This window comes from Rattus norvegicus, chromosome 4 (genome assembly GCF_036323735.1).
Source record: "Rattus norvegicus strain BN/NHsdMcwi chromosome 4, GRCr8, whole genome shotgun sequence".
Lineage (NCBI taxonomy): Eukaryota > Metazoa > Chordata > Mammalia > Rodentia > Muridae > Rattus > Rattus norvegicus.
The window spans coordinates 105,837,433-105,851,373 of record NC_086022.1 but is presented as its reverse complement, the minus strand read 5'-3'; the positions used below and the strand labels follow the sequence as shown (position 1 = coordinate 105,851,373).

General features: G+C 53.4%; 1 protein-coding gene and 1 long non-coding RNA gene across 9 annotated transcripts in view; one reads left to right on the top strand and one right to left on the bottom strand.

Annotated features, from left to right (window-relative positions):
• LOC120102308 (uncharacterized) overlaps window positions 1-9,204 on the bottom strand; it is a 37,526-nt gene extending 28,322 nt beyond the window's left edge. For 3 of the 8 annotated variants that reach the window (XR_010065822.1, XR_010065824.1, XR_010065823.1), the window contains exons 1-5: window positions 8,222-9,203; window positions 7,404-7,555; window positions 5,064-5,182; window positions 3,827-4,026; window positions 60-211 (exon numbers count right to left, since the gene is read on the bottom strand). This is a non-coding gene — a long non-coding RNA (uncharacterized LOC120102308). Of the gene's footprint in view, window positions 1-59; window positions 212-3,826; window positions 4,027-5,063; window positions 5,183-7,403; window positions 7,556-8,221 lie in introns of all 8 variants that reach the window. The other 5 variants (XR_010065825.1, XR_010065826.1, XR_010065827.1 and 2 more) reach the window with 5 other exon arrangements.
• The window catches only part of Atoh8 (atonal bHLH transcription factor 8), a 32,177-nt gene continuing 19,230 nt past the window's right edge, over window positions 995-13,941 (top strand). The window contains exons 1-2 of the mRNA NM_001109241.1: window positions 995-2,183; window positions 12,564-12,755. Of these exons, the coding sequence (NP_001102711.1) occupies window positions 1,413-2,183; window positions 12,564-12,755 (963 nt within the window). The 5' untranslated portion in view covers window positions 995-1,412. The remainder of the gene's footprint in view (window positions 2,184-12,563; window positions 12,756-13,941) is intronic.

Below are 13,941 nucleotides of genomic sequence, written 5' to 3'. Positions count from 1 at the left end.
GTGTTGTGGGTCATCACTCAAATGCCATATACGATCTCACCTGGGGCTCTATGCCTTACCGTTGGCATCAGGCTCTGTGCTCCATGTATCTTCACCAGCACCACAGGGGGAAGGCGTGATTGTGACCCCTATCCTGGGTACAAGGAGCCAGAGATGCAGAGGGACAGCGTGACTAATGCCATGGTCGCTCAGTAAATGGCAACGCTGAGCTCTGGAACATAGGAATTTTGCCTGATTGAGGAGCTGTCCTGCCCTGGCTGATAACATTAGCACAGCTACTGATGTCCCGGCACCTCCTGTGCAGCTGGTTTCACAGCCAGGCTGTGACAAGCATGGGTGTTCTCCAGATTCCTCATTTCATAGATGAGTAAATCTGGATTTAGCAGGGCGCCTCGGGTGAGATGACTTAAGATCTTCACCGATGTTACATCTGCTAAACCAGAAATTTGTACCCTTCTGTGCCTCCCGTGTACTTTGGTGCCTCAGTTTCCCAATGTCCCCGGTGTTCTCTTCTGTTCCTAAGACCTCTGCTCCAGCAAATAAGAGAAAGAAGGGAGAAGGCCTTGCAGTTGGATGACAATGACCATCCACTCCGGGGTTCTTCTCTCCCACTTCTCTTTCCCTCCCAGAAGCTCTGGGATTTCTCCCTCTGTTGGACAGTTTGGGTGGGAGGTTGAGGGTAAGGTTCTGGGTGGGGAAGGTCGGCGCTGCGTCACCCCCCGGGCCAACGAGACCAGGCAATGAAGGGCCACAGCGGTCAGCAACCACGTGCTTAGGACAGTAGTGGAAAGTGCAGTCTGTCTTTGGGGAGAGGAGGCGCGCCCCCAACTTGGGTAGGGGGCGGGGAGGGAGAGCAGGAGGAGGCAGGTTCCGGCAGAAGGCATGGGGGTGGGGGGAGGCCGAGAGCACGCGGACAAAGGAGGCGGCCCTCAGCCCAGCTGTTTTGAAAAATGCTTCCTGTTTCTTTAAAGGCGCTCGCAGCTCGGGCGGCCTGGGCTCGGGAGGCGGCAGTGGCGGCGGCGGCGGCGGGAGCTGCCTCCTCTCCGGGCGGGCGGCGCTGAGTGATCTTGCGAACTGGGCTTCTGTGTAAACTGAGGCTAAACAAACACAGATGGAGCGCAGCGGGCGTTCTGCAGAAATGCTGGCAGGGCGGCAGCGACTTCAGATGACACTTTGAGCTCTCCCGGGGAACGGGCAGCTCCGAGGCTTCACGGAGCCGGAGGCGCAGCTGCCCCGGGAGTGGGGGTGCGAGGGAGGGACCCGGGGAGGGAGGGTAGGAGGAGAGAGCGCGGCGACAAGGCGGCGCTGAGCGCGGCGGCCACCGGGCACAGGCAGGCGCGCGGCGTGCAGAGCAATCGTTGTGGGCGCGTGTCCCGGGCAGTCCCACGCTCCTGCCTCGCGCCGTCCGCGCCATGAAGCACATCCCGGTCCTCGAGGATGGGCCGTGGAAGACCGTGTGCGTGAAAGAGCTGAACGGCCTCAAGAAGCTCAAGCGGAAAGGCAAGGAGCCGGTGCGGCGCGCGAATGGCTATAAAACTTTCCGATTGGACTTGGAAGCTCCCGAGTTCGGCGCCACGGCCAGCGCCACCGCCGCCACCAACGGTCTCCGGGACAGGACACAACCGTTCCCGATCGCGACCCCAGTACCAGCCTCTGTGGCGCCGGCGGTTCCTCCAGGTGGAGGCACAGACACAGCCAGGGAATTCCGGGGCATCAGAGCGCCTGAGGTCTCAGACGCGCGCAAACGCGGTTTCGCTCTGGGCACAGTGGGACCGGGACTACCCACGCCACCGCCACCTCCCGCGTCCCAGAGCTTGGCACCCGGGGATCCCGAGGTGCAGCCCTTACGCGAGCAGGCTCTGCGTCCCCGCATCTTGCTGTGCGCCCCTCCCGCGCGTCCCACGCCGTCCGCGCCTCTCGCACCCCCAGCGGTGCCACAAGAGTCCCCCGTGCGCCCTGCGCCCCCCACGCGCCCGGGGGAAAGTTCCTACTCGTCAATTTCACACGTAATTTACAATAACCACCCGGATTCTTCCGCGTCGCCTAGGAAACGGCCAGGCGAAGCGACCGCCGCCTCCACCGAGATCAAAGCCCTGCAGCAGACCCGGAGGCTCCTGGCCAACGCCAGGGAGCGGACGCGGGTGCACACCATCAGCGCAGCCTTTGAGGCGCTGAGGAAGCAGGTACCCACTAGCCGCCGGGCTACAGTGGCAGGAGTGGGTGGGTGGGTGTCCCCAGGATCCGAGTTAGGATAAAAGGAATCCCACAAGGCAAGCAGATTGGAGTTATCATTGTTGTTGCAACTCTTAGTTTGCAAAGTGGGCGAAAGCTAGGGATCTCTGGCCTAGAAACGCCCCTGTTCCCCAGGGGTAACTTGCGCGTCTGACCTCAAGTCTTGTAGTTGACTTGTATGGCAGCGAGTATTTATCTTCTGGTCCCTTGGGCTTGGTGGGGACTACAGAGGGGGAATGTGGGAATCTTCCCCTGGCAGGGGAAGGGAGCAGAGCACGACCTTTCCGCTCTGTGCACTTGGCATGCTTGGGGTCTTGGCCCCCTGTTGGTGGCATCGAGGCACACAACACTACAGAGGTGCGCTCCTGGGGGCCCTGGAATGTAAGGGGCAGTCGGGGGTGGGGGCCTTGTCCGTCCCTCTCAGCTCCTGGTTTCCATGGTCACTCAGCTTGTTTCTAGGATCTCTGCACTCCTTATCTGGTTCCCGGAGTCCATAAGGACCCGGGCTTACAAGGCTGTGGGTCTTCCAGGTACAGCTTCAGGAACTTTCCCAGGAGATCCTGCCCACCACTGCCCTTCCTCTTCACACCTCTGCCCAGGAGATTGCTGGGGATTCTCTCCGGGACGGGGTTGGGGGGGTCCACCGAGCTTAGCTCTGGATAAGCCAGGGGGCTCCTCTTTAGGTACTGGGGGCAGACTGCCCTCACCCGACAGCGCCTATTGGGGAAGCTAAAGACTACTTGACTGGAGAATTACCATGGCAGAGGGGGCAGTTGACAGCTAAGCTTGGTTTTCCTCCAGGACTCTCTAGTTTCTCACTTTCTTAGAGCAGGGTAAGATCTTAAAAGGGAGTGGGATGGGCCCTCTCCTCCAGATCATATAAGGGGTTGAGTGGGTGGTGGGTGTTACTTGTTTAATGGATGAAGTTCTTGTTTGTTCTGCCACTGATTAGCTGTCGGTCTCCTGGAAAGTTACTCAACCTCTCTGGGCTTTAGCCAGTAGCAAACCATTCGGAAAACTTTTTTTTTTCTTCTCTTAGACTCTCTTCTATGGGTAAAGACAGGCATTGGAGACCTAGTCGACCCATGAAGAGGACATGGAACCCCTAAGAGAGAGTGACTCTTATGGCTGTTGAACCTGGCTTTGGGAGAAGTGTTTGGTCATGGAGGTGGGGTGGAGACGGGGTGGCTGTCACTGCCTGTAGTAGATCAGCTGTTCCCCAGCCAGCTGCCGTGTGCCTGCATGCCTGGGCAGCCTGTGGGGTATCTTGCAGTCCTCATCTCAGGGCAGGATGACAGAGGGCAGGGAGTTGCCCGTATATCTGCTTCACTTGTGGCAAGGTGAACCCCTCCTGAACTGGGGGATCACATGCCCAGAAACCTCCCTCTCAGCTCCCTTTCTCTGCCTCCAGCCACCTTCTTCAACTTTTCCCAGGGCAAGCATTCATGCCCGTGTGTTTGCCTGTGTCTCTTGTGTACTGTGGCTTTTGTGACTTTCAACAAGGACTCCTATCTTATTTAATCTTAATGTCAGGATTGGATAGACCCATTTTATAATAAGCAATACTGAGGCTAGGGGAAGGGAGGAGACTTACCCAAGGTCATCTTGTAGTGAGCCGTTTACAGACAGTTTCTGTGGTTACAATCTTCCCACTGGGTGGTGCCCTTGTCGACTTTCAGAGATGAGGTTGTTGCTACTGGTCTCCTTTGGTTCCTGCTGTCAGTAGGGGAAGGTCTGCACAGAAGCATCACATTCAATGTGTCCTGCAGAAGGTTGGTCCAAGCATTTTCAAATCTGTGTGTGTGTACACATGTAGTTAAATGTATGTACATGTGTTCCTTATGTCTACCCAAAGAACACACAAACGCACATAGGTTTCCTGTTTCTTTTCTCCTAGCTCTAACCATTCTGTCCTTTCCCTAGAAGGGGTGCTGGGCCCCAGAGGACACTTGCTTGTTGGCTGAGAAGGACAGAAATAATAGAGAAGGCCTGAGGCTATACCCACCCTGTATCCACCACCAGAGCTGAGCAGTGGAGGGCTGTGTCACAGAGGAGTATCTTCCTGTCCTGGACCTCAGCCTCCTGGGCTTTCTGCGTGCCCATGGACAGCCCTCACTGGGCTTCAGCTGCTAAGGTTGCATCATGAGGTTGTCCCCTGCCTCCCATGCAGCTCATTTGCAGAGAGCAGGCAGGGGCAGTGAGGAGGAACATTCCTTGACTGTCTTCAGGGGCCAGGGGACTGAGGAGGGCTCCACAAGACAAAGGAGTATGGGTGCTTTATTAGCCCCGCCCCCTTTTTTTCCAGACAGGGTCTCTATGTACTCTTGAATGGCCAGTAGCCAACTTGTTATGTAGACCAGGCTAGCCTGGAATTTATAGAAAATTGCCTGCTTCCTGCATCTGCCTCTTGCTTGCTGACATTAAAGGCTTGTACCACCACCACATCCATCTCATTCGGAAACTTTAAAATTATATTTTATTAAGTGTGTGTGTGTGTGTGTGTGTGTGTGTGTGTGTGTGTGTGTGTGGTGTGTCACAGTGTATGAGTAGAGGTCAGAGAACAGCTTGAGAAAATGGTTCTCTCCTACCATGTGGGCCTTGGGGATCGAACTCAGGCCATTGGACTTGGCAGCAGGCACCCACAGAGCCATTTAGCCAACCGTTTAGTCATTTTGATAATAATCACAGAATGTACCAGGCTCTGTGCTTAGAACCTCTGGTGTTCTAGTTGGCCCTGTGAAAGAGGTGCTGTCATCATTCCTCGGTGCCCCGGTTCGTACAAGGTGGTTTGGGGGTCTCAGGAAGCTTATGTGGACTGGCTGAGGTCTTACCGTGCTTCTGGGGCCCCGCAGGCTTCGCGCTGTGCCGTATCCATGTGTCGGCACTCTCGGGTCTTGGCAATGCTTTCATGGTGTTGTGCATTTGCAGAGCTGTGTGGTCACCGCAAAGCCTGGAATGAATCAGGGTTAGTGAGTCTTCCCAGTGGCCAGTGCTTAACAGCTTTGCTTCTTAGCTTATCCACCACAGCACCAGGAAAACAGTCAGGCCCTTCCTGACATTGCAGTCAACCCGCCTTCCAACCAGGAAGAAATGGGAGGGGGCTGTGTGCCTGCTGGCAAGGTGCAGGTGGGAGAGAGCCCCTCAAGTCTGGGGATGGGGGGTGAAGGGCAGATGGTCAGACTACAGCACTTGCCACCAGCCCAGCTGCACCCGAGCCCTCCTCGCTGCCTCATATGAGGGCCATGTGTGTGCAGCTGGGCTGGCCACGTGCAGGCTGCTCCCTGCCAGGTGGGAGGGGTCCATGGGAAAGGCCAGCTGCACTGGGCAGAGGAGGGATGTGCCTGAGCTCTGGGACTCAGTTCCCTGGCAGGACCCTCTGGCTGTGCTCACCTTCGGGATGTCTAGCCCATGGGCGGCTTTGTTCTCCCCCTTGAAGCCCCTTAATGTCTATGGAGGAGTGGATCAGCAGACAGTGATGACCCCTTAGCAGCTGCCTCTACCCCATGAAGGAGGCATTAAGCAAGTGGACCCCAGGCTACCTCCTCCAATGTTCCTTGGGGATCTCCAAAGGTCATCACTAGATTAATTCAGTGATATCAGAAGGGTATGGGGATGGTGGTCTTAGCCTGTCTTTGGCTCCCAAATCCTCTGAAGTGAAAGACATAGGGGAACCCCAGCAGTGTCTGTACACCTCCTCCCGGAGGCAGTGTCTGGCAAACCTACTCACACTGGAAGCTCCACACAGTTGGTAAGGGTTGACAGGATTCCACCCTACTCCCAGGTTCCAAGAGAGGCTGTTTATTGAGATTCTTATGACATGGATATATATCTTTGGTCATAAGTTTGTAGAACTGCTTGTCGCACCGACAAGGACACTTACAGGAAGTGGCCAGGTTCTGTCCCCAGATTTGCCAGGCCCTAGGGGAGAAGGACTGGGTCTTGTGTCCTCCTTCACTTTGTAGATGGTTTGAATTTTAAAGTCCTTTCTAAGTAGATCTGGAAGGGATGTTGAACAGCCAAGATGAGGCAGCTTTGTGCCAGGAGTCCTGCCCCACAGACAAGAGAAGAGCTTTATACAGAGGAGTCTAGAATACCACTGTGTGCAGGGACACCGTGTACTTGAAGCTCTGTAGGCCTGGGGTCTCTGAGGACTGCCTCTGATAGACTGTTAGAGGGCAAAAGGCTTTGAGGGTGTACCTGAATGTTCTGCTGGGTTCCTGATTTTGTTTTGGTTGGGTTTTCCCTCACACTTGCCCACTGTGATCCCATTCTGAGAAGCAGATGTTTGTATGCCCATGTTTCTGGTGAAGAAACAGGTCCTGTGAGGCCATAATCCTCCTTAAAGTTGGGAAGATGTCCAGAGGACAGCCAGGCCCTTGGGCTGCCCAGCCAGTGTTTGCTGGAGCCAAGGGAGGGTCTAGCTTGGGCAGTGGAGGAGGAGTGGAATGCTTGGGGGGGACCCAGAGGACCTTGTGAAAATACCCAAAACTGATCCTTTGTGGAGTTTAAAATCCAGGAGCAGGGGACGTCGCTCCATTGGTAAAACGCTTGCCGAGCAAATGCGAAGATCTGAGTTCAACCTCCACCGACCCACGTTAAACGTCAGGAACGCTGGCATACATCTGTCACCCTAGCACCGGGGAGGTAGAGACACGGTCTCTGGGGCTTTATAACTAGCAGCCTGCCAACCTAGCTGAATCAGGGAGCGCCTGGCTCAGGAGAGAACTTGCCTCAAAATTCAAGATGGAGAGTGATTGAGGAAGACACCTGATACCGATGTCTAGCCTTCACATGCGTGCTCGAACGTGTGCATGTATAACCTGCAAAGACATCTGTGCAGAGAGGTGTCTTTACCTAGTGTTTTAAGCTAGTCCTTATGGATGAATCTGAGGGAGGTCTTTTACTATTCTGGAAGCTGGAAAATACAGGTAGGGAGTGGGAGACAGGTGGCCATATCTCCTTCACCCCCAGTCCTTTGACCACGTAGGGCCCTGTGGCAGCAGTCAGATGGGGTATGGATGGGGCTTGTGACTTACTCTGGATATTCATAGAGGTAATGCACAAATCTGGAGTCCTTGGGGAATCACTAGCCTAAAACTATCGAGAGCTATCCACACCTACCCTAGGCTAATTGGAAAGAGCCCTGGTGGGGCCATGACTTGAAAACCCACCTGGCGCACCTTCTCTGCAGCCGGAGAAGTAGGGAGACCACGCAGCTGGGAGTCCAGTGCATCTTTGTGGAATCGACGCCATGACTTTTCCTCCGCGGTCTGCTGAAGAGATGGGTCTAGCCAGTGCATTCAGAGAGCCTCTGTCCACGTGGCTGTGAAGAAGACAGCTGTTGGGGACTTTTTGCAACACCAGTAAATGTCCTCAAGACTCCATGAGGAACACAAGTGTTGCTGTCTCTACCCTCTCAAGGAGGAAAACAGGCTCAGAGAGGTGAAGGGACTTGCTTTAAATCATGCCAACTGCAGATGCCTGGAACTTTGTGATGGCAGCCGGGCCACGGTGTAGCTGGGCTGTTGGGGGTCCAAGGTTGCATGGGCATTAGGAGAATGCATGGTAGTGGTTTATGGGTTTTGTTGTTATCTGTTGTGAATGGTTTGTATGCTTTATGTTTGTGACAGGGTCAGATGTAGTCAAGGCTAGATTTCAAACTTCTGATCCTCCTGCTTCTATCTCCCATGTGCTGGGGTTACAAGTGTACACTACTCTTGGTTCGTGTAGTGCTGGGGACCAAACCCAGGGTATTAAGGTATGTCAGGCAAGCACTCTAGCAACTGAGTGTCGCTAGGGGACTCCAGAAGGAACCTTCCAGCCAGCCTTGGGGTAGGGGAGGAGGAGGGACAAGCCACTTGAAAGGGCCACTGCTGCCCCATGTGTTCACCGCGGTAGCAGACTGTCCCTTCCTGGGGTACCGGGCAGATGAACTGCTGGCTCCAGCCAGGTCTCAGCTGACCGATCTGAGGCTCGGAACGCCACTCACCTGCTTTCCTCATGTGCATACGGACAGTCCTCTTTCTTTGAGGTAGATCTCAGATAGGATAATGCTGTGTCGACCGTGCCAGAAAGACAGGGCTCAGTCCATGGTTTTCTTTTGGTTTGACCAGAAGCTTGACCCAAGCAATGGCTCAAAGTGACATATCTGGGACAGACTGCCCCAGAACCTGGCATGGTGCTCCTGGGTTGGCCTTGGCTTCACCTGCTATTCTGGGCCCCAGCACACAGACCTTTCTCAGACTCTTACTTCCTCCTAGAAGCCCAGCTGTTTGGGGGCCCAGGTGCAGACTTGTCTGTTGAAAGGAGATTTCTAGAGTAATCCCTGGGTCTCCAGATTCTCCCACCCTGTAGGCAGACACCACCTCCTGGGTCAAGGAGCAGGCATAGATGCTGGGCCTGACCCTGAGACCCCCTTCCGTGGCCCAGATCTTGTTTATTTGTTCAAACTGATAACAGGGTTTTCTGGACTCTGACTGGAAACAGGCGAATAGAGTTGTTCTGCCAGCTTTTCTTGGATGGGTTTGGCGCTGTGGCTGGCGGGAGGATGAGCACGTAGGTGGGAGTCGGAGGTTCAGGAGAGTTAGCTTGCTCTTGTACCTTTCCTGCTCCTGCACTCCTGGTTCGTGTAGAATGAGGGGTGGCTAGTACTGTGCCCCGGATGAGAGTGCTTAGCTTCTGTGCCCCGGATGAGAGGTGCTTAGCTTCTGTGCCCAGGTTTCTCACCCCTTCTGGAGCCTGTCTCGGGACCTTTTGCAATACTGAGTGCCATCATTTTGCTGACCTTTGCTAGGCTTGCTGTGTACAATGCCTATGTCATCAGCTGAGTCCCTACTACCTTGTGAGGTCAGTCTTGTGCCCAGTGTACAAAGGCTCAGAGTGAGTATGTCATTGACTTGGAAGTATGCTGGGCAGACTGAGAGCCACGCTTTGAATCCAGGAGACAAAGTTAAGTATATGTCGTTTGTTCATCCTCAGAGAGATGGACTTCAAAACTGCACCTCTCTCTCTCTCTCTCTCTCTCTCTCTCTCTCTCTCTCTCTCTCTCTGTGTGTGTGTGTGTGTGTGTGTGTGCGCGCGCGCGCGCGCATGCGTGCGTGTGTGTTTAAGGTTCCCTCCTCTCATTGATCTGGAATTGACCGGGTAGTCTAGCCATGTTAGCTAACATGCTCCACAATGTTTCTGATTCTGTGTTCCGAGTACTGAGATTGTTAGCGTGTGCTGCCATGCTGGACACTTGAATGTGTTTTCTAGGATGGAACTAAGGTCCTCTGTTTTGCTAGGTGAACTGATTAAACTATTTCCCCAGCCCAGTTTTTTCTTTTATCCTCTTATAAAAGATTTATTTATTGTATGGATATAAGTGTTTTGCCTGTGTGTGTGTGTGTGTGTGTGTGTGTGTGTGTGTGTGTGTGTATGCACACATCATGTGAGTGCCTGATACCCAAAGAGGTGGAAAGAAGACATTGGTCTCCTGGAATTAGGGTTACAGGTAGCTTTGAGCTGCCATGTGAGTGCTAGGAACCCAAGCCCAGGTCCTTTGGAAGAGCAGACCCTTAACCACTGGGGTCATCTCTCCGACCCCTTGTCACTTTATTTTTAGTTGTGTGTATATGTGTCTGAGTATAGGTTTGTGCACTAGTGCAGTGTCTAAGGCCAGATGAGGGCCTGGGGTCCCATGTTCCCGGAGTTACAGGCAGTCGTAAACTGTTCTGTTGGCTGCTGAGAACAAAATGTTGGTTGTCTGCAAGATCGGCATGCTGTCTTAACTGCTGTGCCATCTCTCCAGTGCCCAAAGTATGTTTTTAGAACTAGATTCAAAATATTTTGGAGTTAATTCACTCACGGCCTTATTTAACTAGCCCTTTTGAAACCTGGCATGGGCCAGACATGGACATCAGCTGTGAGCCTTCCCCCAGCATATGGGGGATACTGGATACCGAGAGTGGTAGCAAAAATGAGACTTAAAGACAGATAGGCCTATTACAGCACCATTAAGCACAGGCTGTTCCCTTAGTATAGGGCAGGCATGAGAAATCAGAGAAAGTTCCTAGATGAAGTGCTGGTTGTAGTGGATGATGTAATGATATACTTAGGATCTACATCCTGGGGCTGCCAGCAGGGACTTTCATTCTCTTGGTATTACTGAACTTCGGGGCCAAGGAGTTCTTTGTTGAGGAGGGCATTGAGGATCCTCTACATGGTACAATGTTCAGCAGTACCCTAGATGTCCTTTCAAACCCTGCTGCTCCTCTGTTGTGACAACTAGGAATGTCCCTTGAGGGCTAAAATTATCCCTGGTTCAAAACATTGGTTTCGAAGAGTTCCTGGCCCGTGAGCATGCTCCCTTAATATTACTGCTGCAGTTCTGTATGGGACCCACACAGTGGGCTGATACAGATGGTGTATCTAGATGCCAAAGAGCCATATGTGGGACCAGAGTTTGCCAGGGGGAACCTTTTAGCTGTTTGGGTGAAGAGATCTGAGGAAGAACAGACCAACAGGTTAAAAGCAGCCAGGTAGATTATGAGGGGTTCCGTCCATGTTAATTGCCACACTCAGTTACATTGTGCCGAGGTCTTAGCATTTCGATGGCTCACACGGCACACGTGTAGGGTAGCCAGTACTAAGAGGTCAGAGGCCCTGCCCATCTCCCACATTAGTGAGTGATGAGCTGTTGCCAACACAGACACATGAATCAAGTCAGGGCTGTTGGCATTTATTACCCACCTGTTGTGTGCCCTGCTTGGCAGTAACCCAGATCTAGAGGGCATAGAGGAAGTGAAGAAAGAAGAAAACATCACATTTTTTGTGTCTGAGTATTTGCGCTGTCCCCCTGAGCATCTCCAGGGTCCCAAGAGAATGTATGGTATCTTTTAAAACATGTTATTTATGGTTGACGGTCTGTGTGCACATGGCATGGGTGTGCCACAGCACACGAGGGTACGGAGGGCAGATGGATAGGCCGTTTTCTCCACCCACCTATATGTGGGTTCCCAGGATGGGCCTCGGATTACAAGGTTTGCATGGCATAGCCTTTCCCATGGAACCATCACTCCAGCTCCGTCATTCTTCGTGGGTCTAAAGTCTTTGAAGGCAAGAGTTAAAGTTTGTCTAATTGTTGGCCTGTTTTCAGGCAGGAGCTTGTTCTGTCGTCCTAGCTAGTCTGGTACTCACTATGTAGCGAAGGGTGGCTTCCAATTCGTAGTAATCCTTCTGCCTCAGTTCCCCAAATGCTGTGATTCTAGGTGTGCACCTCCACATTTGGCTAGGAGTCAGGGTTTCTCTGTGTAGCCCTGGTTGTCCTGGAACTCAGTATGTAGACCAGACTGGCCTCAAACTCAGAGATCAGCCTGCCTGTACCTCCCTAGTGCCGGGATTAAAGGCATGCACCACCACCTGGCTAGGAGTTGTGTTTTTATTTTAAATTTACTTTTAAAAATGTTTTGAGACAGGGTCACAATGTATTTATCTTTGAGCCTGCAGTGTGAGGCTGACTTTGAACTCCTGACCCCCGCTGCCTACTTCCCAAGTGCTAGGATTATAGGTCTAGATGACCAGGCTCACAGGAGTCAGGTCTTTGCGGGGCATGGTGCCTCACACCTTTAATCCCAGTGCTCAGGAGGCAGAGGCAGGCAGGTTTCTGAGTTAGAGGCCAGCTTGGACTGCATCATGAATTTCAGCCCAGCCAGGGCTACAGAATGACACGCTATCTAAAAAAAGAAAAAAAAGTTTTTAATTGTTGAGGCCTCGAGTATCCAACAGAGTGTCAGTGAACGAGTGAGCACATGAAGGGAGCCTCAGGTAGGAAGAGTGTCCTCCCTGCTCCCTCAGCAGCAGGGGACAGAGCTTTGTAGGGCAGAAACCTGTGGTACTTCTGCTGGTGCTTGGGTATGAATCCCGTCTCCTCCTGTCAAATGGGAATTTAGATCCACCCTAGAGATTGGGTGTGGCTGAGCTGGATGTGGGTGTGGCTGAGCTAGATGTGGGTGTGGTTGGGCTGGATGTGGGTATGGCTGGGCTGGATGTGGGTGTGGTTGGGCTGGATGTGGGTGTGGCTGAGCTGGATGTGGGTGTGGTTGGGCTGGATGTGGGTGTGGCTGGGCTGGATGTGGGTGTGGCTGAGCTGGATGTGGGTGTGGCTGAGCTGGATGTGGGTGTGTAGACTTCAGATGCTTAATTAGCTAGCACAGATCATAAGTCAGGTTGCCCCCCACACACAGTAGATTGGCTGCCTCCACCTCCCTGCCAGCCTAGGTGGGTACTGAAGGGTGATGCTCAGCACAGAGGCCTCTGGAGCTCTTCCTGATGCCCTCTCCCGCCATTCTCAGGTGCCCTGCTACTCCTATGGGCAGAAGCTGTCCAAACTGGCCATCCTGAGGATTGCCTGTAACTACATCCTGTCCCTGGCGCGGCTGGCTGACCTGGACTACAGTGCCGACCACAGCAACCTCAGCTTCTCCGAGTGTGTGCAGCGCTGCACCCGCACCCTGCAGGCAGAAGGACGTGCCAAGAAGCGTAAGGTATCCACCTGCACTGGGGCAGCAACCTTAGGGGCAGTCGGGGATGGCATGGTAGGGACACCCTGCGTGTGTCCGGGATTCCCAAGAGTCCAGAGAGATCAGCCTCTTGGGATGTTGCAGTAGACACCTCAGATCCAAGAATCCTCACACCTCAGGGAGCATGGGTGGGATTGTGTGCATAAAGCTGCTGGGTGACCCTCGAGATATCCTGGAGTCTCTAGGTTTGAGTTTCCCTTTTCCTTAAATGAAGAAATGGTCCCTCTTTGAAGCCCTTCCTGTTCCTGTGTGAGGTTAAATGACCCATGTGGCCCTGACAGACATCCTGTCAGGATGAGATTTCCCCGAATAGGTGGTAGCCCAGAAGAGTCTATCTGTGGGTTTGGGGAATGTGGTTTTGTCATATGAAGGTGTGCGTGAGGGAGTGTGATATCTATCTGTTTATTCATTTCCGAGAGATTCACTGAGAAAGTTGGACAGGGATATGAACCCCCTATCATGCAGTGATAGGGCGGTCAGAAAGATATCCCGTACGTCCAGGTGGAAGGGGTGGTGTGGGCTATTCTGGAGCGGAGGAAGGCCAGATGGAAGAGTCATAGTAATTCTCCTGCCCAAGAGAGCTGGGTAGAACATCTTGCTGGAAGTGGCATTTGGGCTGAGACTAGTAGGACGGCTAAGAGGCCGCCAGGCAGTGAAGCAGGGACATCCCTGGAGGTGGGTGGAGCAGACAGCCTGTACTAAGCCTGATATATTTAAGGAAATCTGTGGAGGAGAAAAGGGGGGTTGGGCACAGCCATAGTATCCTACAGGCTTGATGCTTCCAGTCAGGGTCCAGTACTTAGTAGAGATGCTGTAACTGTCTGGATCTGTGAGATGCTCAAGAGGTCCTGGGAACAGGAGCTGGGGACTCTGGTGTCCTTCATCCAGTCCTTCCCTGCTTCCATCCTTTCGGCCTGCCCCTCCCCCAGGGAACCTAAAGCTTGCCCTGATTTCCCAGAGGCCACTGAGGCCCCAGCCAGGGAGGCCTCCTCAGGGGGTGCTACCAGCCCTAATTGCACATTGCATTCCTGGGAGTGATTTAGCAGGGCCAATTAGGAGAGGCCCTCATCAAGTGGGTGAGCACCACCGGCCACTCTAGCCACTCCGGGGCCAGCTTTCCTTGGGAGAGTGACATGGGTAAATGAAGGCG